The 25,964-nt window shown below is 40.4% G+C and overlaps 1 protein-coding gene across 30 annotated transcripts in view; it reads right to left on the bottom strand.

The window, feature by feature from the left end:
• Positions 1-1,599: 1,599 nt before the first annotated feature.
• The window catches only part of LOC114134834 (MAP/microtubule affinity-regulating kinase 3-like), a 50,956-nt gene continuing 26,591 nt past the window's right edge, over positions 1,600-25,964 (bottom strand). For 2 of the 30 annotated variants that reach the window (XM_028001658.1, XM_028001659.1), the window contains exons 9-20: positions 24,763-24,903; positions 23,147-23,246; positions 19,701-19,813; positions 19,457-19,604; positions 19,059-19,267; positions 17,794-17,897; positions 17,352-17,534; positions 14,298-14,567; positions 12,272-12,298; positions 6,158-6,202; positions 3,938-3,982; positions 1,600-2,469 (exon numbers count right to left, since the gene is read on the bottom strand). In XM_028001658.1, the coding sequence (XP_027857459.1) occupies positions 2,124-2,469; positions 3,938-3,982; positions 6,158-6,202; positions 12,272-12,298; positions 14,298-14,567; positions 17,352-17,534; positions 17,794-17,897; positions 19,059-19,267; positions 19,457-19,604; positions 19,701-19,813; positions 23,147-23,246; positions 24,763-24,903 (1,731 nt within the window). In that variant the 3' untranslated portion in view covers positions 1,600-2,123. Of the gene's footprint in view, positions 2,470-3,937; positions 3,983-6,157; positions 6,203-7,112; positions 9,178-9,383; positions 9,464-12,271; positions 12,299-14,297; positions 14,568-17,351; positions 17,535-17,793; positions 17,898-19,058; positions 19,268-19,456; positions 19,605-19,700; positions 19,814-23,146; positions 23,247-24,762; positions 24,904-25,964 lie in introns of those variants that run through there. The other 28 variants (XM_028001669.1, XM_028001681.1, XM_028001682.1 and 25 more) reach the window with 28 other exon arrangements.

Genomic DNA, 25,964 nt, shown 5'->3' with positions numbered 1-25,964 from the left:
TACCTGTCAGCCTACTTTCGTAGAAGGGACACTAGAGCCCACAAAAAGGCCCCGTGGAGGGGTAAAAAAAAAAAAAAAAAAAATGGTCAAAGATATATTAATATGAACGCCATAATACATTGGGCTGCACAGTGGCTCAGTCCGTAAGGTTGTTGCCTTGCAGTCAGAAGGTTGTGGGTTCACTTCCCAGCCTTCCTGTAGGAGTTGCATGTTCTCCCTGTGCATGTGTGGGTTTCCTCCGGGTACTCCGGTTTCCTCCCACATTCCAAAAACATGACAACAAGGTAAGAGTTCATTGGTCACTCGAAATTGTCCCTAGGTGTGTTCCCCTTAGATAGAAATGGATAAATGGAAAAAATAAAAAATTTATGTTAATCGCCATATAGAGACCTAATAAATTCAGATGCTTTGACTCGCCAGTAAGCGCTTTGCTCTCCTCCCACAGAGCCTCCTTCCCACTTTTTTGCCGGGTGACTGTTAAGGAGTTTGTCCATGGACAAATGGAGGTTTGCTGTTTTTTTTCTACGGCAAAATTCATAAACAAAGAAGCAAATGTTCAGTTCTTTTTTGCTTGATTTGAACAATATATATGATTTGATAAATCCCCCCCTTTTTTTTTTAGTTTTAATGGCTCTAGTGGCCTTTATTTGAAAGGGGTCAGACAGGAAAGTGGGAAACCATATGGCAAATGTCACCAGACCAGGATTCAAGCCTGCGAGGAATGAGACCTCCTTACATGGGTTGTGCTTTTCCCCTGTGCCACCACAGCACACCTTGCAGAAATTCTTTGATCTCCTGTGGCAACCATTAAGCTAGAAGGACCTAGCTCCGCCTACAAGGCAAAGCGCTTACTCTCGCCAAGCACCACCTTTTCCACAGAGCTCCTCCTGGGAGCTATGGTCTCCAAGCTGAGCCTCTGCCTCATTTAGCAGCCTTTCTCCTAAGACCGACCCACTCAGACTAGCGGCAGCAGCAATTAGCAAACACCCGTTGGAGTGTTTGCAAATTGCAAATTACCTGTCAATTACCTGACAATAGAATTTTTTTAATTACCAATTTTTAAAAAATCAGCTCGTTCTGCTTTGCACTGAATGACCTCATAGGAGGCACAAGAACTGATCTGGTCAGCTGGGATTCGGAAACAGAGATTTCAATCCAGTTTTTGTTCACCGTGGTAATGATGTAGTTGTTGCTGAAGGTGTCGGCTGCACAGCAGGTGGAGCTGGCTGGTAAAATGTGGTTCATTATGTGTCTGGCGGTTCGTTTCAGGGAAGTGGCAGCTGATGCAGCAGAGGAGAGGCATCTGGACGTGGAACCATGTTTTGTTTTTTTTTGTTAAGGGGGACTCGATATCTAAAACATGCCAGGTGTATGAATACTTTTGGGCCATACAGTCAAGAATTAACTTATTCTTTTCTCCACAGCATTGTACAATAGATACATAAACTGATTTCAAGTTTGGTTTTAAAGAGGAGGAAACATATTCATATGAATGTGAGCATTTCATCCCATTTTAATCAGACATTTTTTAATCCCAAAATGTCTGAACTTTAAAAGTAACTAGTTCTGCTGGTTCTGGTCCAGTGACGAGACGGGATGTTCAGGTTGACAGACGCTTTAATGGAGACATGAGTGAACCTTAACCATGTGGGCGTTAACATTGACTTCCCATTATCTCTAACTTTTAACAAAATACAAAAGAAAAAAAAATTAAAAAGTGTAGCAGTGAAGCCATCTTGAAAGCAAGATACATTATTTACACAAGAAAAAACAAAAAGCTACATCTCTTTTTTTTTTTTTACCGAGAGAAAAATAAAAATAAAAGGTGAAATAAATAAGACCAGAAATGCTTTTTTTCCTCCACATTCACAGCATGACAAATCATTGTCAACTTGTTAATGGCGACCCCTGGTGGTCAAAACAGACATTAGTAGATAATTCAGTAATTATTGCCAAAAGCCTGTATCTATACATTATAATGTTCAATACATACTGTGTTTTGTTTAAAAAAAAAAAAAAAGCAGACATTTGGAAACTGCTACTTGGATGATTGTACAGCTTCAATACCTCTGAATATAGATTTGATTTAGATTTTTTTTAACTTATCTTTTAAGTCCTTTTGTTCATAGTTTTAAGTCGTTGGCTATTTTGGAAGCAATGTTCTTGAAAGCGATGGACGACCCGGATATCCTTTTGAAGCGGACGCCGTTCAGGGAGAGACGGGGGAGCTTGCAGACCTCCATCTCCCACTGGACCAGGTTCTCGGCCCGCCCGTCGCCATGGACGCAGAGGAGCAGGAAACTCTCTTGCTGTTCGTAGTCGCAGTTGTTGGCGTCGAGCACCTTGCGGATCTCCCTCATGATGTCGCAGGGCTCCATGGAGCTGGTGGTTCTCATATTCCAAGTGAATCTGAGGGAGCGGGGCTTACCGTCTTTAATTTCCCCTTTCTGATCCCCAGGTACATGGCGACTGTGGGGAGAAAGACACGGAGGAGAGCTTGGCTTAGATTGGCTAAGAAGAAATTAAAATCCTGCTGGGATTGTTTACAACAAATCTTTCACAGAAGTGACTTTTTGTTTCTTTTAGGGGCGGCAGTGAATGAAACTATAAAGTCTAATAAAGCTGAAGTTTTTCTTACTGTGACCTGAGCCGCTCTGAGCTCAGTTTATCTTTATGTCACATTTAGGTTGCAGCACAAAGCTGTGGAGCCTTTAACTAGACAAAATGTAGTCAACAATCATTACAGCTTTTTTTATTTTTTGCTTGTGAAACCAACTTTTCTTTTATTCCAGCTTAACGGTAAAGTTAAATCTTGTTTTAATAATAATAAAAAACGGTTTTAAATAATCTATTAGCATATTTACTCTCTTGTTACTTTTACTACATTTTGTCTGTGACTTCCAAACTGAGAAAGGGGAAGTAAAAGAAAGTAAAACAGACTGAAGCCATCTCTGAAAAACCCAGAATATCACTGCAACATTAAGATTTGATTCACTGTACATAAATACATTTTAAAAAAGTTCTTTAACTGTCGATAAGATGTTTGAAACATAAACATCTTCATACCTGACAATTGGAGATTAAAAACTTATTTCTGATAGGAAATGACAACAACATCTCAAAAGATAATGTAAGAATTTCAAAGTAACTAAACTACTTATAACATTCCTCAATAATCAATTAAAAAAATATTGACTGACTTTAAAGCAGTCAAACTTTTTTAAATCTATTTTTATTCCTGATTAGCTCTTTCCATGTTTCCTCATGTAGCAGAAGCTCCACGTCTTCTTACTAATTTATAAGATCAAAGGGATTCCTTCAAAACATGTATTTTACATAACAGTATAAAATCTTTTTGTAACTTCAGTATTCTAATGTATATTAGTTTTATTTGAAATAAATCTATTTTGTTTGTCTTTTGTGTCCTTTTGATTTAAAACCCCAGTAATTATTGGCTTAACATTTAAATCTATTTATTTAGTAAATAACACAAAGAAATTCTGGTCGTTTCTTCTTCTCTGGCTTTACAAACCAGAGAAGAAACAAGCAAAAAAAACAAAAAACAACATTTCTACTTTTCATATGCATTTTTCTTTTAAATTACCAAAATGTGACATTTTAAAATAGTTTTTACTAAAAACCTCCACCGCTTTCTGGGTTTTTCATAGATCATGTAAAGGAATATTTTTGGAGAATCTCAACAGAAACCGGAGACATTTCAGCAGAATTAAAGCAGACTTTGAATCTTCAGCTAGCATGCAGCGTTAGCAGAGCGGCACGTCACACAGCCATGCAACCGCAGCAACAAAGCTGCAACAACACACTGCTGCAACTCCTACACACTCAGGGCAAAGCAGCGCGGGCCTGACGCTACATGGGAAGCGGTGTGTGTGTGTGTGTGTGTGTGTGTGTTGGGGGGCAGCAGGTATAAGCTCACCTTGAGCCCTCAAGTCTCCCGTTTCTCTCAAACTCGGTTGAGACTCTGAGGCGCCGTGAGAAAATTCACACGGGGAGTCAGAGGAGAAGAAAACAACAAAACAGATTGTGGATTGTGCACAACACAAATCATTTCTCATCAATTTCAGTGAATGGAAGAGAAAAGAAAAGAGAAATAAAGTGTGTGACGGAATACGTTAGCGACGGTGTGAGCCACCACCAACACCACTGCTCAGTGACGTGAGCAGTGAGCTCACTGCTCACGTCACTGAGCAGATGAAGCGGCCGGGTTTGCAGTCAGCGTTTGCTGCCTCAAGTTAACGTTAGCTTCCAAGTCTCACTTTCTTACAATGTAATGTTATTTAATTGCATTTCACAAATTACTTCAGGAGCATAACGAGGTGCAAAGCGTTTGCTAGCATGAGCTATTTTCACAAAACCCTTCAAAGGTGAACGTCGAACGTGTTTGGAGATTTGAGGACATGAGCTAATTCAAGCGACACCGGTTTCCTTGACCGGTGGTTCCGTTTGGCAAGCAAAATAGCCGCTACAAACTCAACCCCTACCTTCTCCGAAGCTTGACTTTTTTGGTTCAAACTAGCTTCAACCAGTCTGCATTTCTACGTTAAATAAATGCCGCTTTTAATCCCGCTGGAAGTGACAGCTACTGCGTTCATGGGCAACGCACGTGGTGTTGTTTTCAACGGAAGTGACGTGAAAAGGCCCGGGTGACAATCACCCGGCGACGAAAGACCCCGGATGCTTCTCTTACGTAATCAGTCGAGAACGCCGGTGACGTCAAAATGCTAAGAGATATATTAATAGTAGCGCCATTCTATAGCGGGCTGCACAGTGGCTCAGTCCGTAAGGTTGTTGCCTTGCAGTCGGAAGGTTGTGGGTTCGCTTCCCAGAACTACTGCAGGAGTTTGCATGTTCTCCCTGTGCATGCGTGGGTTTCCTCCGGGTTTCCTCCCACATTCCAAAAACATGACAACAAGGTAAGAAATTGGTCACTCCAAATTGTCCCTAGGTGTGAGTGTGTTCCCCTTAGATAGAAATGGATGAATGGAATACAAAAAATTTTTTAATTTTTTTTTTTAAGGATTGTACATTTATGTTAATCGCCATATAGAGACGTAATAAATTCAGATGCTTGCTTTCACTCGCCAGTAAGCGCTTTGCTCTCCTCCCACAGAGCCTCCTTCCCACTTTTTTGCCAGGTGACTGTTGAGGAGTTTGTCCATGGACAAATATAGGTTTGCTGTTTTTTTTCTATGGCAAAATTAATAAACAAAGAACCAAAGGTTATTCAGTTCTTTTTTGCTTGATTTGAAAAATATGCACAATTTTCTTTTATTGTGAAACCAACATTTTTTTATTCCAGTTTAACGGTAAAGTTAAATCTTGTTTTAATAATAATAAAAAACAGTTGTAAATAATCTATTACCATATTTACTCTCTCGTTACTTTTACTACATTTTGTCTGTGACTTCCAAACTGAGAAAGGGGAAGTAAAAGAAAGTAAAACAGACTGAAGCCATCTCTGAAAAACCCAGAATATCACTGCAACATTAAGATTTGATTCACTGTACATAAATACATTTTTAAAAAGTTCTTTAACTGTCGATAAGATGTTTGAAACATAAACATCTTCATACCTGACAATTGGAGATTAAAAACTTATTTCTGATAGGAAATGACAACAACATCTCAAAAGATAATGTAAGAATTTCAAAGTAACTAAACTACTTATAACATTCCTCAATAATCAATTAAAAAAATATTGACTGACTTTAAAGCAGTCAAACTTTTTTAAATCTATTTTTATTCCTGATTAGCTCTTTCCATGTTTCCTCATGTAGCAGAAGCTCCACGTCTTCTTACTAATTTATAAGATCAAAGGGATTCCTTCAAAACATGTATTTTACATAACAGTATAAAATCTTTCTGTAACTTCAGTATTCTAATGTATATTAGTTTTATTTGAAATAAATCTATCATTTCAGCAGAATGAAAGCAGACTTTGAATCTTCAGCTAGCATGCAGCGTTAGCAGAGCAGCACGTCACACAGCCATGCAACCGCAGCAACAAAGCTGCAACAACACACTGCTGCAACTCCTACACACTCAGGGCAAAGCAGCGCGGGCCTGACGCTACATGGGAAGCGGTGTGTGTGTGTGTGTGTGTGTGTGTGTTGGGGGGCAGCAGGTATAAGCTCACCTTGAGCCCTCAAGTCTCCCGTTTCTCTCAAACTCGGTTGAGACTCTGAGGCGCCGTGAGAAAATTCACACGGGGAGTCAGAGGAGAAGAAAACAACAAAACAGATTGTGGATTGTGCACAACACAAATCATTTCTCATCAATTTCAGTGAATGGAAGAGAAAAGAAAAAAAAAAGAAGTGTGTGACGGAATACGTGAGCGACGGTGTGAGCCACCACCACCACCAACAAAAATAAATTAGAAACACAAAGAAAGATGGAAGAGCTGGCTTCCATTAATGTCAGTGAAGAAGAAGAGATGAAAGAAACCAAAACGGTGAGGGTCGTTCGTCTGGGAGCAACGACAGAAAACAGAAAAACACGGCGGCGGTGTTTCAACCCAAAACAGCAGCAACCAAGCAGGTGGGATGAGAAAAGGAAGACGGAGAAGCTGCGAAAAAGTTCTCAAAAGATCAAGTCGACGCCTGATTGAAGAGGTTAAGACTGAAAATCTCGTGTGTCAATTACTAAATCTTATCGGGACAATTTGGAAAGAGATCAATCGGTTTTCATTCGCTAAGTAAGGAAACGTCAGCGAGCAGATGAAGCGGCCGAGTTTGCAGTCAGCGAGGCGTGAAGTTCACAGTCCAGTCGACGTGTGATTGTGACTGCAGAACGCTAATGACCCAACATCTAGTCCACCAGGAGGTGAGGAAGACGTCCTGGGCTTCATCATCGGGTCCCAACTCGTGTGTCTTAAAGGGGATGTTTAGAATGAGCTCAGTTTCTGATTGAACAACTTGAGAATTACACGCTGGACTTACAAAAACTAAAAACATCCCCGCGAGAGTCACGTCAAACACCAGCAGCTTGTAAGCGTCTACTTTGCAGAATTAAAAAATAACTGTGTGCAGACTGACTGCAAGATCGAAACGTACATCTACACATGTATATTAAAAAAAAAAACTATAAAAAACAAAAAACGAACAACATCGTTAAATCTAGGGATGCACTGATCCACTTTCTCACTACTGATACTGAAATCTGAGCTTTAGTATCAGCGGAACTGGCCTAAAATAATTATTATTTTCTTTTTTGTTTTAAACAGACATAAATGTACTGAATTACAAATTTATTTCCTAACTTTGCACCAGGACAGCTCACTGAAATTCACCAATATAGCTGGTTAAACATGGAAAAACAACTTTCATTTGTTCTCAGTGTAACTAGCAGTAGAACAGCCGATGGAAAATAAATAAGGAAATTGACAAAAAATAAACAAACCTTTCACATGTTACAAAAAGTTAAATTAGGAATTCTAAATCGAATGTAGAAATAAATAATGCATGACGTTGCTCAGTGTAGAATTACACTGAATAGATCCGCCCTTATGGATCGGGAACATCGTCACCGATTTCTGATGTAGAATTTTTTTTCAACATCAGGACCGATCCATATATTAATATGGGATCGGTGCATCTCCAGTCAAATCTGTCCAGGAATGAGCCGGCCTGCTTTACTGAAATATTAGTTGATTTAATGCGAGATGATTTTATCTGCTTGTGTGAAGAGACGCTGAGAAATACAGTTTTTCTTCCCTTCAACTATTTTCTCCAACTGTTTTTGTTTTTCTCCATATTTACTAAAGACACGCCAAGAAATCAGTGCTGCTGCTGATTTTCAGCTCCACTGACAGACAGGAGCCACCCTGCGGTATCCACGTTCAACTGCAGCTATTTTCAAGCACAGAATATGTCAGAGGGCATTTAATAAAAAAGGAGACTATTTTTATTCCAGATGCTTCACGCTGGTGTGTGTTCGTTACGTCTTTGATGATTCGTACACAACTTCCCAGTCTGTTACAGGAGATCAGGTCGTGTTCTGCTTTAGTGTGGCTGGTTGTACCGGCAGAGAGGCGAGCTGACTTCAGCAGATAACAGGAAGGCTGCTCATCACAGACAGATGTGAACCGACTCCAGTTTTCAGGCAGATCACCGGTCTTTAAAAAGCTTGACCGGCCAATTTCGACTTTGGACCAACTTGATTTTTTTATTTTTTTTTTACTGAAAAATTGTTGACAAAGTTGCTCAGTTTGCAACAGTGGGCTGACTGTTAACCGCACACATACAGATGTAACCTGGTGTGTTACATCTGCATCAAACCTCTCACAGCAAAGTAAAAGAGGACAGTGGCTGACCTTCTGACCTTCTCCGAGGGAGATAAGATCGGCTTCGCGTGTATCGGCCGATTGCAGACGAAGGAAACCTGGGCTGATTTATCGGTTCACCATTAATTCTAGCCGTTTCTCTATTGTACGATTTTGAGCTGTTAACCTCCGGCCGTCATTAAACATGGCGGATTTGAAAATACTTGGCAGCCTCCTAAAAATCTGAGGTGAAATAATGATTTACGTTTTCTAACGTAAATCTTAGAAATCTTTGCTGCAACCCTAAACGTCCAACACGCTAAAACAGCTAAAAAAAAACCCCCCGTCAAGTTCAAATCATTTTGCCTTTAACACAGTAAAAATCATATTTTACAGAGTCTCTCACAGCAGTGTGATGTCACCTTGGCAACCTAAATGAATAATGAACTCAGAAATAATTTGACAGACGTCTACTGAAAGTTGATCAAAAACATCTTTCTGATGGCGCTCACGTCGCTAAAAGCGTTTAGATACAGAAAGAACATCTAAATAATGTAACATTAAAAACTCCTCTGACAGGACGGGTGTTCTGGACAGGCTCCCATCATGCACTGCAGCGCAGAGGAAACAGACAAAACGTGTGGAATCCACATTCTAACATCTAAAAGAGGACAAGAGGACAAGAACAGACGGGACTGACAGCAGGTCCAAGGTTAGCCAAAATGGCGCCGAAAACAACAACAACAACAACAAAGAAACACTACAGAAGGAGGAGCAACGTCTGAAAACCAGACTGTTCCTTTAGAGACTTCCTCAGGGAGAAATTAGGAGATTGAAACAACCCTTACTCTAGATCTTCATCTTCCTACAACTCTCTATATCTTCTGCTCGAGAATCTGAAAGAAAGAGATCGGAATCTGAGGAAACTGAAAAAGCGGCAAAAAAAACAAAGGGAAGAATATTCAAATGAATGGCATGAGGACGGGGCAAAAAAATAAATAAAAGGGGGGAAAAAAGCATGGCAGGATGATGAAAAAGGAAGGTGGAAATAAAAAGAGAAAAGAAATGAGGAGAGAAAGAAAGCAAAGGGCAGAAGACTTACTAAGGGTCTTTCCTCCCTGGGTAGAAGGGTTGGCAGGCCCTGTTTTGGCTATCTGCCGTTTGGCCGGGTCAATACTGACCCTGGGCAGAGAGGAAGAGCAGCAAGAGGGAAAAGTTAAGGACACGAGAAGGTAAGAAAGACAAAAAACACAGAAGCTGTGAGGACAGGAGAGGAGGTGACTCGGCCTAAAATGTCCTGAGGAGGGAAAAAAAAGAAGAAAAAAAAACAAAAAAAAAGATGAAAACTCACTGATCAAGTCCCAAGATGTGAAGAGAAGTATGGAGACTCAGAGCTGACAAAATTTAGTAAAAGGTTATCAGACAGGTCAAAAACTATGGAGGGGGGATAAACAGCAACACACCTTTTACTACATTTTTTCACCTCTGCAGACATGAGAACAGAAAAAAGTGAAAGGTGTTTGAGTGAGACTGGAACAGAGCGACAGGAAGCCCTGCATCGTCATGGAGATGGAGGTTCCCAGAGCAGCCACCGGAGGCCGCTGTCGACCTCAGGTCAGCACTCCAAGAGCTCACCAGCGGCTGTGCTACACTTGGTGCTAAACATGCCACAGTCTACAGAACGATCCAGGAAAAGATCCATAACTGTTTTTAATCAACCCAAAGCTTCCGTTACGTCTCGTGAAGTCAACACCTCGTCTTTTATGTCTACTGAAGGAACCTGTCCGTTCTTTTAAGTCTCGACAGATAACGTTTAAAACCTTTACAGAAGGGTGGAGGGGTTTACTCGCCTCTACAGCAGGGGTGTCAACTCTTTCATTTTGGGCTATATCAAGATCCTGAATGTTCCCAAAAAGCTGAGAATGTATTGATAAAACAGATTAAACTGTAAATAGCAATAGCTCTCTCTGCATCCCTTCTTAAAATTAAATACAAAGTCAGTCCCAATCAATCAAAATCACTGATTTTGTGGTGCTACTTTAAAAATATTTGCATATATATATATATATATATATATATATATAAAAATTGTGACATTTGCGCTTCAGTATGACGGGAAAATGTGACTTTCAATCGTGGACGAGAACTTATCAAGTAAGGCTGATGCAGAAGGGCAGTAGAAGAAACAAATGCTGCCACCTGCAGCTGGGAGTTGGCATCACTTCAATCCGATGTTCTTGAGTGTTTTTGTGGAATATTTGCGACAAACTCACAATCACGCATTACCGCAATAAAGCACTGGGATCTGTTGATTTTGTGTGAATTTCTGCTTTGCTTTGATTGATGAAATTACATTTAAGCACACTTCTTATGAAACTTGCGCTAATTTTTAGCTTATATTTTATGAGCTTATTTAATTGAATTAAATGTCTTTATTTGTATTGCGGCTCAAATTTTGAGATTAATCTCTGAAATGTTCCAGAAAAAACATGGAAAGTTTGAAAAGTTGAACATTTTTGACTTTTCAAACTTGGGCTCAGAGGCTTAAAGGGCAGTAGCCCAGGGCACCGATTGCTTGGGGCCCACAAAAACTTGGACTTCTTTTTTATTTATGAATGCGTTTCAAAAATATTGTACTTTAGAGGTGAGCAATATACTACTGTGATAACTACAGAAGTAACGATAAAATCTATTACGTTTTTTAGGTAACTGTACGACTGACAGCATGACTCATTGAACAAAGAGAAAACTGTAAAACTAACAATCTTGACAACACAGACAAGTTTGGAGATTTTAAACAACATTAATTGGAATTTATCATAACAATAAGTCAAAGTTCTTAAGATATTTATCACAATAAATGATATGATAAATGCCCATATCAGAAGAAATTAATTAAAATTTGGGGATTTTTATGAATTATTAAACCTACAACGCATCAATTCATACATGCTGATATACAGCTTTATGTATAAATATACTGTCATTTGCAATAATGAAAGATTTATTTTAAGTGTACGAGGCATCAAAATGGGCTTCAACCCAGGGGCCGCATCCTTGTAAATCCGGCCCTCATGGTAACATTTTAACCAAATACAATCTGATGTTTTGGCTGATACAGTATTTCTGCAGTCAAAATGTATTGGAGACTCAAGGATTTGTGGCAACTTGTTAGTAACAATCTAAACTTTATGTCGTCATCTGATGGCACCGAGCTTTCTGGTCAAGGATAACTGTACGATGTATTTAACACAGTGTGGCGTTTATCGGCAGAAAGGACTGAAGAATGTAAGACGAACACGGTAATGAAACGCCCAACGAGCTTTTACAGGAAAGGGACAAAAAAAAAAAAACAGGTTGTGTTTAATCAGAAAATGTGTTTAAGAAGGAGCGAACTAGTCTGTCGTTTGGTCTTATTATTCATCAGTCAAAATCAAGAACGCAAACCAGGACTAGCGTACATCTGCGCACCTAGAATAATAATAATGCAGGAGAATAATGTCTAAGGCACTGTCGAATGGCGGCTGTGTTACGCAGGACGGCGGCTGTGGGGCGAAAATGACCCACAATCAATGGCGGCTGGAAGAAGCGACCCCATGCATGTGCTGACGACTGATTAGTGACAAGCTGCTTCGTAGTTGCTGTTGGTTTATCGGCTGATTGGTCGGCTCAACCAATCAGCTTTCAGCCACTCAGACCAACCGCAGCCACACGGAGAGCATTTACACACACGGCTTCTCTCTGAGCAAAACGGAGGACAGAGGTTTTACTTCATTACATCAGCGCTAAAGCAACTTTTAACACCATCCGTTTGGAAGGCTTAGCAACATTTGTCTGCTTGGAAGCTGTGTGTGTAGATGCCCCCAAACAGAGCAGGGTGTTAGTTCGGTGCCAGCAGCCCCACTCGGCTCAAAAACCAAGTCGCAGCTTCTCAGTGAGGCCCATCTGGTTATAGTTGGTACAGAGCGGAGAACAGAGCAGGAGTCCTACCTTTTGGTAAACCTGAATGACATGTTTCTACAACAGAGGCAGACAAAGAAACAGTGAGAATGGTGAAAGAGAAAGTGGCAGGAATAAGGGAAGGGCGTGGGGAGGGGCCTGAGGGGGATGAGTGCATGAACAAAAAAACGGCGGTGGTCGGAATCGTCGTTTCTCCTTCTCTGATTCGTCATGAAATGATTACGACTCTTGGTTTTTAGGTCAGTCGTCGTTGGATGTCGCTGACCTGGCTGCTGCTGCTTCACACACACATGTCGGCTGGGTTTTTAATGCACACGGGGTCCCAACACACCAATGAGGAAGCTAAAAGTTAAGCTAATGTTGGGCTTTGCTTTCAGAAATGAGTTTCTGTCTTAAAGACTGAAGGAAAAAAGGAGCAGAAACTAGTTGGAGTGTGTGGCAGTGTGCAAAATATTAACAACCCCTTTTAGGCTCGTCACATTCTCATAGTAAAAAGATAACTTCAGTAGATTTTATTTGGATTTCATGTGACTAAGAGTAGAGCATAACTGTGTCAGTGGAAGAAAAATACATCTTACTGCATAAGGCCTCTAAAAAATATATAGCTACAACAAACCCTTCAGAACTCCCCTGGTGTTAGTAAATTATTAATGCAGATAATTATTCTGATGATTAAGAAGATTTAGCTGCATTCTTCACATCTACTCTGTGTTATTGTCAAAATACCAATTATTCTGACGATTAATCGATTAATTGTATAATTAAATTGGCATATTCTCCAACGTTTTCATTTAGTGAATAAGTCCTTTTTGTACAAAAAAAAAGAAAAAGAAATAGTTCAATTAATTTTAAATAAGAAATTTTAATCTGGTGAAGCTAAAACTATGGGGAATTCTGGGTAAAAGATATTTACAGAAAAAGATTTCAATATTTTTGTACAGTTTTGGCTGTCTGTATAACAATTGATCAATTACTGAATTAGTTGACGGTTGTCTCAATAATTGATTCATCATGATTAATACAACTAATAGCTTCAGTTACAGAATAAGTGGAATCACGAAGCAGACCGGTCAGGGAGAAAGTTCTGGAGTTTAAAGGAATCCTAAGCTTTGTCTGTATGTCACTGCAGTGAATCCATCTGAAAACAGAGAATCAGCTGCTGGTTCATCCACCAAAACAGAGCCAGTTATTCAGCCAAGAGGCCAAAATGAGAACTTTATGGAGGAGCAGCATGAACTCAAACATACAGCCAGAGATACAACGGAAAGGTTTGGATCAAAGCATTTCTTTGCTATAAAACGGTCCAGTTCAAGTCCAGACCTAGCTCCTTTCGAAAACATGTAGGACGACTTGAAAATTGATGCTCACAAAAAAAAAGTTCTATAGTATGAAATCTCAATAAAATACATTGATGACTGTGATTTGAGAAATGTCAAGAGGTGTGAATACATTTGCAAAACACTGTACGTTACATCAAAAACAACTGCTACCAAAACACTGCTGTGTATTGTTTTATTGAATATTTATCTGCCCTGATCCTCATTTTTCATAGTTTCCTGTTCCTACAGCTGGAGTCCAATTATTCCATCTGAAGCTCCTTCAGAGAGTTTCTCAGCAGCCAACCAGTCAGCGACATGAACTAAGATTTAATCATACTAATAAAAATGATAAAAATCATAATCAAAAGCCTGAAGAGCTCCCATTGGCGTATTAGGGCTATTACAGAAAGAAAAAAGTTAGCAAGTTTCCACCAAAAAAAATAAAATAAATAAAAAATTAGATTTCTTTCTTACAAATTTTCAACTTTCAAACTCAGACATCACAGAAAGGTTTTTGGCGGAAATTTACTCCTCTTTTATTCCTATCCACCATGGCTGTCCCCCTAGCATGGACACAGAATACGGCTCAGTATTCGATGACCACATGAGGTCATCGTCTGCAAAGGGCTGGGATCGTCCTGAACGTTCAAGTCGGTAATAAGCGACATGTTTCAGAACAGGTGGGAGCTGAACTCCAGCCCAGCCTGACGGACCTGCTGAGGAGCACGGACACCTACCTGCGGGTGAGTTTGGACGTGAGCTTAGAGAACAGGTTGCTGGTTCCGCGGCTGCGGGTTTGGGACAGGGGCGTGGCGTCGTGGGACAGGGTGGGGGACGCCGGCGGCCCGTTGTACGTGGCGGTGCGGCGGTCTCTCAGCTGGCCGCCGTGGAAGGTGCTGCGGCTGGCCGTGCCGCGGGGGAAGCGGAGGCGGTCGGGCGTGGTGGCGTTGCTGATGCTGTGGGTGGACGCCACCGGGTTCCTCTGGCCGCCGGGCGACACGGCAACACTGTCGAGGCGGAAGGAGGGAGAGGTCACGGTCTGACGACGCCTCACGTTTAACCTGCATTCCAGTTGTTTAAGTGTAGTCAGATGACATGCAAAATATTGAATAGATCTAAAATAATTTTATCTGTGTGCACAAGATTTTTAACCAGCTCCAGTTTTGAAACGAAAATTGCGACTGAATTTGGATTTGAGACGTCAGACATAAACAGAGAGAATTGTATTTGTATTTGCAGGTGGATTTAAAACAATGACATCTTTCAGCACACGGCTGGAAAACCAAAGAAATCTGAAACACAAATATGAAAACATAGGGCTGGGCAATATTTTTCACACCAGATCCAATTATAATCTTTTTTTTTTTTTTTATTTCTTGACAAAAAGACAGAAAATGTGTTCAAAATTTGGCTTTTATTTCAGTCGGTCTTTTCTGAGTTCTGCAATGGAGTATCGGGCCAGGCTGCAGGTATTATTGTTTAATTAAAAGAATATAGTTATAATATTAGCAAAAAAGACACAATTTAACCAGAAGCAGGAGGTTTGCATGTAGAAAGTTATCATGATTTGATGCGACAAACTCAGTCTGTGTGGTTCTTTCAGTTGTTTGTTTCAAAGTTCTGATGACAATTTGATGATGATGTGTTAAAAGATGAAGTATTACCTTAGTTGAAATATTTATTTTTTGTATAGGAGCTCTTTTAAAATGACTCCTTTATTATACTTACATGACCTAATTCTGGTTGTATTATTACTTTATTGTTGTATTATTTTGATTCTATTGTTGTACGACTTTATTCTTGTGATAAATAAAATAATACTTTTAAGCCTGGCCTTAATACTTAGTCATAGAGCTGAATTCAATGTCCAAATAAATTAAAACTGTAAAGCAGGCTTTCCAAACGAGACGGCAACCAAAATTTGACGTCACTTTGAACTATGGAATCTAAAAAGTGCAAAAAAAAATTTCAGATTTCCCAGAAATTGAATTATCAGAAGCCAAAAATTTGATGAATTGTTACAATAAACGTATCACCCAGCCCCAGTAAGAAATGAAATTTTTTGATCATTTATCTGTTAAAATTATGAACTTCTAGAACTAGAGTTCTTTCTAATCTCCTTCAACAGCATGAATTACTAGAATTAACCCAGTTTCAATTGTAAATCAGCAAGTCAAAGCCAGACATCCATAAACTTAGGAAAACCTGTCTCACGTAAATTCACTTCACTTCAAACTGCAACAGAAAAATAAAACCCAGAACAGCTTTCCACCCCGGACATGAATGCATAGAGGTGCAGAGTGAAGGGAGAGATTACAGTTTGAACAGAAACAGAGGACAGACGATGAGCAGAGGACCTCTGACGTCCAATAGGAGGTGAGCAGATGAGGAGTCCAGGGTCAGAGTTCACAGCAGAAAACTGAGGTGAGATCAGGAGCAGTTTGTTGACGTTCGCTGCAGCAGCAGGGGATCATCAGGGGAAGGATGGAAATATGGAATATTACAATATTCTTTGCTGAATCCCAGAGATTCACTGATCAGAATTGCTTGTTTCCAGCAACTGATTTTTGACCCAACGATAGTCATATTTAATAAAGTAAAATATGCGTTCCAATGTAGCTCATTTGTCATATTAGAAGTAGCTTTTGAAAATTAACAACCAGTTTAATACTGTCAGCTATTAAACATACTTTTCATTAAGGCTATATTCACTTCAATTGAAAAATACTTTATTAGTCCTAAAGGGAAATTTTTTTTTTTAAATTTTAAATTCAATTATTTCTGTGTCAATGACTTTTTTAAAGTTACATACTGTAGCTTTTATGTGCTATGTTCACTAATGCTGGATTGGATTTTAAGCTTCCAGCTGACCACTCACTGGCTGAAATTATCCAGTCACTGGTCTGGCTAATTTCAGTCAGCCAATCTTTTTTCCTTCAGATAGTTTTTGCTGAGATCTGACTGTTTCTGCATGGCTGTTCACGTTCTGAACGCTGCCGCCATCAGACTCCGGGCTGGACAGTCTATGGCGACCAGGGAGGCCCCTCCTCACACAGCACACTCTGTTCACCAAGGTCAAGACTGATGCTGCACATGTTGTTATGTGTTGATCAGTTCTGAAGCTGAGCAACAAAATGATGACTAGTAACAGGAAGCGACATGTCAATGTGGTTAGCTTGAGGCAATGGAGTCTAAAAGAGACAAAGCGGATACCTGTAACTCGGATCAGTGGTGGGTTTTTTTTGGGTGCCATGTTTTTGGGAATAACTAGCATGATGTAAAGCTCAAAAAAGTCAATTTTACAAAATAATGTCCCTTTAAATAGAGAAGCAATGATTGTTTCAAACACTATTTACATTCAATTGGCCTCTTTCTGTTTTCCTTGGTGGAAAACGGAGCGTCTGTAACACGAGAAGGAGTAAATTTTGGGGGAAAAAAAGGGGTCTGGTCCATGTCTGATATAAAACCACAAATCCACGGGCCAAAAAGACATGGGTCATATGGGCAACAGAGTTGAATTAGAACCACTTTTACCAGCAGTGAGAATGGACCAACTAACTGAAAGTCGTTTGTAGGCTGAAAAGTGTAAATTATCCTCAAACGTGCTGACATGTTGAAGATCTTTTTCACGGAAGCACGGAATACGTTTTTGTAAATGTATTCCGTGCTTTAGTTGCAGGGTTACAGCATGGAGCTGCATGTGTGGGTTAGCAGGGCAAAACGGGGCCGATACATAACAGGAGACAGACGGGGGAGGGTGGGGGTGTGGACTGGAAGCCCTGCTGTCTTACTTGGCCGAGCAGTGGTCCAGAGCGTAGTAGGACTGGGGCAGGGTGGCCCAGTCTGCCTGACAAGCGTACAGAGGGCTGACGGTATGATACCTCTGCTGTACCGAAGTGGACGAGGCGCCGAAAACGACGGCACCAAAGGCAGAAGAAGAAGAGGGGCTAATGGCACAAGCCATCTCAGTCATGCTGGGCATGCCGAAACGAGGAAGGGGAAAAAAATACACACCCCACATCACAAACAGGCGGAGGGGGGAAAAAAACAAAAACAAACAAAAAAAAACAACATGAGACAAGGTGGAAATAAAAGGAGGAACAGAAGAAGAAAAACAAACAAACAAAAAATAATCAAGGTACAAATTGGACATTCCTAATGAGCGGTTCAAACTGAAACTTTGCTGTTCCGGCCAAGATGCGAGATCACGGCTGATTAAGTTCTAGCTCTCACCTGTTCTCCTTCCCGTTGGGGATGACCGAGAGGCGGTCCGCGTTGTTCCTGTCGCTGCAGACATACGTGTTCCTCCTGGTCATGCCTGCTGAAGCAGAGTTATTCTGCAAAGCAAAAATGGGGGACAGAGGCTCCAGGTCAAAACTTGATCATTCAAGATCTCAAGTTTTAGGTAGAAGCGTGCACATACAGAGTTTATGCAGATTGCATCAAGTCAAATTTAAGACTTTTAAAGACCTGTTTAAGACTATTATAAATAAAATTTATGAGTAATATCACAACAGTGATGTACAAAAGACATGCAGGGGATCAAAACTGTGACACTTCTGGGCTTTTGGCAGCAGCTTTGAGCTTCTCACCTGGCATATGACCTTGAGGCTAGTTAGCTAGCTAGCAAGTAGCTTGTAACCATTAGCCTCAGCTACTTTGAGTCACAGACCAGCTTGAGTGAAGATATTTGCGCATGACAAACTAACATATTCAATAAACAAACAAACAAACATATTCTAGCCTCTAAAGAGCTACATGATAGCTACTAGTGGCTTGTTTGTTTGCTAGCCAGCTTACAAGTATTAGCAGGGTGCTATCAGTAGCCCTAACCTCTTTGAGTCACAGAGCTCAGAGAGTGAAGATGCCTGCGCACGACTCAAACTTTTGCCTGACAAAAATCCTAGGATCTGAGATTAAATAGACCTGTCACAACAACATTTATGAACTGTGAATAATTTATGTAGGGGTAACTTGCACTTTTGCACTGTACATAGCTGAGTCTAATTTATTTTAAACTTAAGGGCTCAGTTCCAGTAATGTCATTGATAATGAATTTCTCTAACAAAAGAAACATACATTCAATAAAGTTACAGTTGGGCTGATGCTTTCTACGTCACCGAAAGGGCATGAAAAACATCCAGAGGTGAAAACATTTCCTCATCTCCAGACTGGAAACAATACTGGAAACTTTAACAGTATGTTCTTGTTGTTCCAGTTCTGTTGTGCAGCTGATTTTAAATCACCGTACAAATAAAACAGTGGACTGAAACGATTTCCTTCTCAATCAGATTCATTCTTCTAATATGGCATGAGGAAGAAAATTACTGCAGTTTCTTTTTAAGAGGAAGAAAGGGACTGTCACTAAAAGATGTGACCGGAAGACAACTGCAAAAAAAAAACATCTTTGGAGAAGAATCCAACACAGGAAGCTGATCTCAGGAGTAGACAGCCCTTTATAAACTCGGCTCTTCAGACTGGGTCTGTGGGTTACTCACGCTCGGGCCGGTGGTGGCTCCTTTCTTCCGCTCAGGGATGTCAGCCTTGTTGGGGTTGTTGGCGTTGCCCAGCAGGGGGCTGGAAGGCAGACCGCCTCGGCTGCCGGGTTTCCGGAGCTGAGCTCCGCTTTCGTCCTTCGCACTGTTGTCTGCTGTGGTGGTCTGGCTTCTCTTTGGATGAGCCATCCCTGGAGGAGCGTTCTGACCGACTAACGAACAGCAACAATATCATTTTAAATGGTTTCATTTAAGCTACCTTGAACAACCACTCAAACGCATTAACCATCAAATCTTTAGGTTACAATCACGGGTGCAACGGTAAACCTGCCCCAATTTCCTTAATTTGGCCGTAGAAAAACTATAGCAGCCATAAAGTGAACGACCTGCAGGCTGCTCACCTTGCTCACTGTAGCGCCTTTGTTTGTGGTTGGAGGAGACGCTCCGATGCACTTTGAGGTGGGATGGCGACTGGCCGTTGAGCTCACTGTTTGGTCTGGGTTTGGCCAGAGACAGATTGCTGCTGGAGGCAGAGTCGCTGGGCTCCAGCTGACATGGAAATATGCATGATAAGTCAAAACACGCAGGACAGAAAATATTTTTGGACAACAAGAGAAGTGGAGCGGTGTGTGACATTCTCTGTACCTCAGAGGCTTTCCTGCCCAGCAACAAGTAGGTGGCTGTGATCTCATCATACTTCATCTTGGCCAGGGAGTCCTGGATCTCCTCCAGGTTGTAGCCCATACCCACCATCACATCTGCATGAACAACATCAAGGAGCTCATTTAAGCTGAACACATGCACCCAGAGGACGAAGGGCTTAAAGAAGTTTGAAAAAGAAAATACACACATCTGGAAATTAATTGGAAATTAATTAAATAATCAAATTTATTTTTTATGCACTTGTTGACTTGGGCCAAAAATGAGGAGATGTGTGTAGAGTTCATGCTGGTTGAATTAGCATAAAACATGCATGTTTCCCCTAATATTTTAAAGAACATTAGTAAGTATACACTGCTTTAAATAAAATGATAAAACTTTTATTTTATGAAGAATACAGGAAACGCAAAGGGTGTTTTCACACCTAATAGTCTGATAGACTCTGTTTGATTAGGGACCAAAGTTGCAGCATTTGTTCCATTTTCAGCTGCACTGTCAAACCAACCGAAGCCTTTGAGCAGCCTGTCCTCCCACTCACCTGTGGTGGCGCTCCACCAAGAACCACTGAAGGAAACAACAAAAATAAAACCTGAAGTAGACATTGAGAGCCACATCCTTCTTCACAAAATAGAAACAAAAATGGAGTGGCATCAAATTTTAGCCATTGGAGGATTTCTCTTTTGTTGTTGGTAAAAGACCACAAGCTATTTCTCCCATTAGCGTTGGACATTTGTGTTGGTTGCATTTACCCAGAGTGCCCTGCACTGCAGTCCACTTCCTGCTTTCTGAGCAGTCTTCGGTCTGCTTGACATTCTCATATGCATTCGAACCGCACCAGAGGTCACTTCCACCAAACCCAGATTGAGATTTGTAGACTAACTAGAATTTGCTTTTTTGGTCCGCATCAGAGTTTGTTTATGCATTCACACCTTCCCCAAATGAACCAGGCTTTCTAGACAAACAAATTGGATTTCCATTAAATGTTAGATGTTGGTGTCAAACCCTCAAAATGGTTTGAAAGTTTTGGACAAAACCAGAGGCTGTGAGTTAAGCGAAATGGCTTAGAGTCTGGGTTTGGATAATGGTTAACCTACAGTATCAACTCAGTTCCCATCTGATCTGAACTCCTTCTGGCACATGTTTGTTGTGTCCAATAAATGCTTTCTGGCAAACATAAAGCATTAAAATGTGTTGAAGTTTGTAGTTGTATTGCAAGATAAAGTGGAAAACGTCTTCAGTAAGAGTAGCTGCTGGTGGTAAAATGAGAACCTGATGTGTTCAGACGTCCTGCCGATGTTCACCCCGTCAGGGCAGGCAGCTCGCGTTCAGCAGTGATATCATATTAACACTCTGGTATTAAATGTTAAAAGCGGAGGTGAACTCCACCTGGAGACAAACCAGAGTTTCTCTCAGCAATGTCTGACTTCCTGTGCACCAGAGAGAAGAAGAAACAAACAAGCTGTGCTTCTCTAGCCAGGCAGAACTGGAGCCGTCATCTTCCTCAGCCTGATCTCATCTTTCTCACTTTCATCCTGCAGCTCCTCTAACACTTCAGCTTCTTTCTCAGCTTCACAGTTCAGCTCCGCCGTAGAACTGGGAATTGCTGACTTCCAAAAGAAAAGATGCTTGTGAAAACTATTCAACAAATTTGGTAGGACTAACGAATGGACATGATTTTTGAAGAGTAGAATAAGTCAGCCAGCAGATGCCGTACGTTTATGCTAAAGTCGGAAACCGGCGAAGACATTGGGTGGTTTACGTAAATGCCTCTCGTTGCTTGGAATAGATTTGAACAGACACAAGTGTTCTTTCCAATGTTGAATGGTCAGTTTAAAAAACTTTGTATTTCAGCCTCTGGTAGAGATTTTCCTGTTCTTATTTTTTAAGTGAAAGACTAATTTAGACAGCGCAACTGGATCAACAGTGACCACCCTGCTTCTAATACAAAGCATCGTCTCAGTGAGGCCGGTGCTCCTGGCAGCTTTAAAGTTTGAAAAACTGTCAACTGCTCCTTATTAAAAGATTACTCTGTAATCATTTACCACAGTCATTTAATAGTGAACGATAAAGTCATGCACGTTAGTGTTATTAGAGTAGACTTTAGTCATAGGTGAAGCGGCTTTAATTTAACAAAATGACTCTCCGTTGGTTCATGTAAAATGCTTTAAAAAAAAATTTTTCCCAAAAAATATGCTGTGCAGACAAGTCGGCTTAATTTATCCCTTTTTGTTGGATGTGAGGCAACAATGTATTTTACTCAAACTTTGCTCTTCTTCACCTTTTAACTAAGGTGAAGTTCGACGCAGTTTACTTTCTGCTAAGTGAAGTTAACTTGTTCAGACTTAAAAAAAAGAACTGTACTTAAATAAAAGTGGGAAAACCTTATGTAAACTGAGGATTTTTTTCCCCCACCAAAAATGGCGGTCATAACTGGTTGGTTTTTGAAAGATTACATTTCTAAATAGTAAACTGATATAAACATGAATAAGAATTTACTTTAATTTTTTTTTTTCTGTGGTGAATGACACTTTTACAAGAGGAACAGTTGCACAGTTATTGTTAGATAATTGTAGCACTTTGAAAATATATTGGAGTTAAAAAAAACCCTTCAATATATTCGTAAATGACAGAAATATGTACAGACAGAGAAGACGGGTAATTTGAGTGAGGAGTGAAAGAAGTCTTCGATCCAACATTAAACGGAGGAAACGGCCTCAGATTTCATCTTTCTAACACCTACTCTGCAGCCTGGACTCGTCTCCTCAGTCATTTTTCAGCAGTGGATAAATGTGACCAAAACAACTCGCGTGGCATCTTTTGGGACTTGTTTGGATCATCGAGCTCCAACGGCCCAAACATTGAGACGAACAGTTCCTCACGCCTCCTAATGCCCCCACAACGAACTCCAGCAGCCCTCTGACAGGGTTCAAGTCAAGTCCGTATTGTTAAATATATTTTTATTTTAGAGGGTCATTGTGAAATGTATAACAACAATTGTGATCTTAGCATGACCAAAGAATAAAGCTGGCATTTTCTACCTGTAAAAGTTGGATTTATGATCAGAATTTGGACATTCCTTAAATCTTAGCTTTCTCCTCTGAGTGATGGTGAGTTCACACCGACACATGTTCACATACAGCCAACCTCAGCTGCTGTTATGCAACAGCTCCCCTTTCTATTTCCAGCTCGTGTAATGGGGAAGGCTTCTGCCGTTCTGAGCATGCAGCCGCACGACTCGTGTTCATTTATTCATCGGCACGTTTCCTCCTTCCTAAGCTCCTCGGCTCCGACAGAATGACTCTGCTCCGGCATTACGGAGCTGTAACTGTTCCAACATTTAGCACATTCAAAATTCACACATCTTCACGCCGGACCGGAAACAAGAGCAAACGAGCCGAGCAGTTCTGAGGACGGCCGTCGTTGTGGGTTACCTATTCTCTTCTGATCCGTGATGTCCAGTTCTGGTTCGGTGTAAGGCTTCAGCTCGTCCTCCTCGAATCCCGAATTGATCCACCGATCCTTCATGATTTGCTAAAAAGAAAGCAAAATGACAATTTAAGCCTCATTCATACCATATGTATAAAATCAACTTCTTTTTTTTTGTCTGATTTTGTTCTTTTTACACACAGGTAAACAGCTGTAAAAGTGTTGCAGGAATTACAGATTGCATGTGAACCAATCACATTTAGATTAGATCCGTCAACATCCATACTGAACTCAGCTGCATCCCATCTGGAGGAAGTGTTGCTTTTAATTTGCAGCAGATCAATGGCTGTGTGGGGTTTTGATGAGGGCCTGTCCAAACTAATTACCACAGCTCTGATGTAACCGTCACAGTTTTAGGTCAACAGTGTCACATCTACAGCAGACCGACCAGCATCGTATGCTTCTGTTAGACTGGTTTTTATTTTTTTTAACAAATCAGTGAAGATATGAGTTTGTTTACAAGGTTTTTTTATTTACATTTTACACCAGAAACATAGGTTTATGGTCATATATCATTTTACTTTCAGAACTATAATCCATTATGCATTCTTTTACACTGTTTTGTGTCAAAGATTTGCGGAATTAATTTTTTTTCTTCTGCATTTATAAAGTCGAACATTTCTGAAAATAATCTCAAAATCTCAGTTTTTTGGTGGAAATTTTCTCTATTTCTGTCTATAATGACTCTAATATGCTTTGTAGTTTTAGCATGCAACTCCCTCAAAACCCACAAAAAATGTGCTAGAAATAACCCAAAATTATAATTTTAGCTTCTTTTTTTAAAAGCTAGCAAGAAAAATGTCATACCCTGTATTTCAAAACTATCTGTAGTTTCTTTTGACAGATGATCAGGCTGAAGGACTGCCTGGGATCACTCTGCTGCCTTTCAGATACTGTGCAACAACAATAGATTAAAAACAAAATTTTATCCAGATCAAGAATGAAAGTTACGTATTTTGCAATTATTCGCAAACAAAATTCACCTGTCTGGTGACTTTTTTCATATAGAATATCTAAAATATTCAGAAAAAACAAGATCCATTCTGGTGCAACGCTACTTGGTGTTTGTAAAACAGCCAATCCTGGAGCGCCATTTATCTTCCATGGCGCTGATTGGCTGAACCCTCAAGTGTAGAGATAAAGAAGGCCAAGGTTCGCTTCTGCGAAAATGTTTTCCCCAAGGTGTGTAATAATGCACATGGAGGTATATTTGGTATTATAGCTAACAACTGATTGTAAATAAAACCAAGTAATTTAACAATTGTTTGTACTCGGTTTACAGAATAAATCTATTCTTTCATCAGTTTGATATGAAGGGAGAGAGCTGACTGCACTAAAATTTGGTTAAAAAAAAAAAAACACAAAGAGAAAAACAGCTCAAATGTATTATTCATAGTTACAACATCAAAAAGGAGGAGGAGGAGTGTGGGCCAGATACACACAGAAAACAGGACACTGTGGGCGTTAGAGGAGATGATGCATGAGCAGAGGGGGGAGTGAGGAGAGGGTCATTCTCCAACGTGCTACAAGGAGGGGATTAAGAACCAAGCAGCATATTTACATTTTCGGTGTCCTCCCTCACCTCGAGAGTACCACGCTTGGCCGGGTTCAGGACCAGGAAGCGTTTCAGGAGGTTCTCGCAGTCCGTGGACATATAGAAAGGAATGCGGTACTTTCCTCTTAGAACGCGTTCGCGCAACTCCTGCAGAGAATAAAGGGAGGATGTTAAAAAAAGAAAGAAAGAAAAGAATGCAGATCTTAAAGTCATTATGCAAGACACTAGGAAAAAAAAACCACACTCATTTTGCACCCAGACCAGACTGGATATATTAAAAATAGATATGCTATATATAACACCAGAAGACTCAGCAAATCAGTCCCTCCAGGATTTCTTGCAATTAAAATTTAGAAATATTTGCAAAGAGTTCTCCAAATTTATTTTTCTCATTAAAGCTGCGGCATGTTAAAATGTTTTTACATTTGTTAAAATTATGTTGTGACAGAACAGCATGAGACAGAAAATCTGTGAAAAAAACAACAAAAAAAACAGCTCCTCTGCCTTCACCAATGGACCTTACCAAGCTCCGCCCAAACCCGACCCACGTGACCGCAAGTCTCACAAGCAAAGCCTCGCAGCGCGTTGTTTCTATGTAAATGTGACTCGATTAGTGCATCATTTCTACCGGATTTTCACAATATATCAGCTACTACAATGGACAGAGGAACTAACAAGTTCATGTCATCATCTGGGAGGAGGTTACTGGTTTCTCAGTAACAAGCTGGTTGCAAACCTGAGGCCAGCAGGTGTCAGTCAGTTATGGTAGATCTGAAATTTGGCTTGATGACGTCAATATGAGAAGCTACAGACTGATAGGAGGAACCAAAGAGCTCTGTAAAGGTAAAGGCAAATCTTCTGAAGTTGGGATATAATTAATTTAATTTCACATAATTACTGCGGTAGAAGCCATTTGTTTGTTAAAATTTTATGAAATATATTTGTTCTATTTGATGTTTGTTGTGAATGACGTAAACTCACAAACACGAGGTAATTAGTCCAACGTTTAGAAACTACAGCGGCTGTAATGAGCCACAGCAAAGGGAAACAAAGGTAAAATAACCTGAACAGGTGATCAACTCAAAACCACTCCTACCTTTTTACTCTCTCTCTCTCTTTGTAGTTTAAGCACACTTGTTACCGTGACAACCGCCTGCGCCCCGCAAGACGAGCAAAGCTTACGTTAATAACATAACATTCAGTCCGTT

This window comes from Xiphophorus couchianus, chromosome 19 (genome assembly GCF_001444195.1).
Source record: "Xiphophorus couchianus chromosome 19, X_couchianus-1.0, whole genome shotgun sequence".
NCBI classification, from domain to species: Eukaryota; Metazoa; Chordata; class Actinopteri; order Cyprinodontiformes; family Poeciliidae; genus Xiphophorus; species Xiphophorus couchianus.
This window is presented reverse-complemented; position numbering and strand designations above follow the sequence as displayed.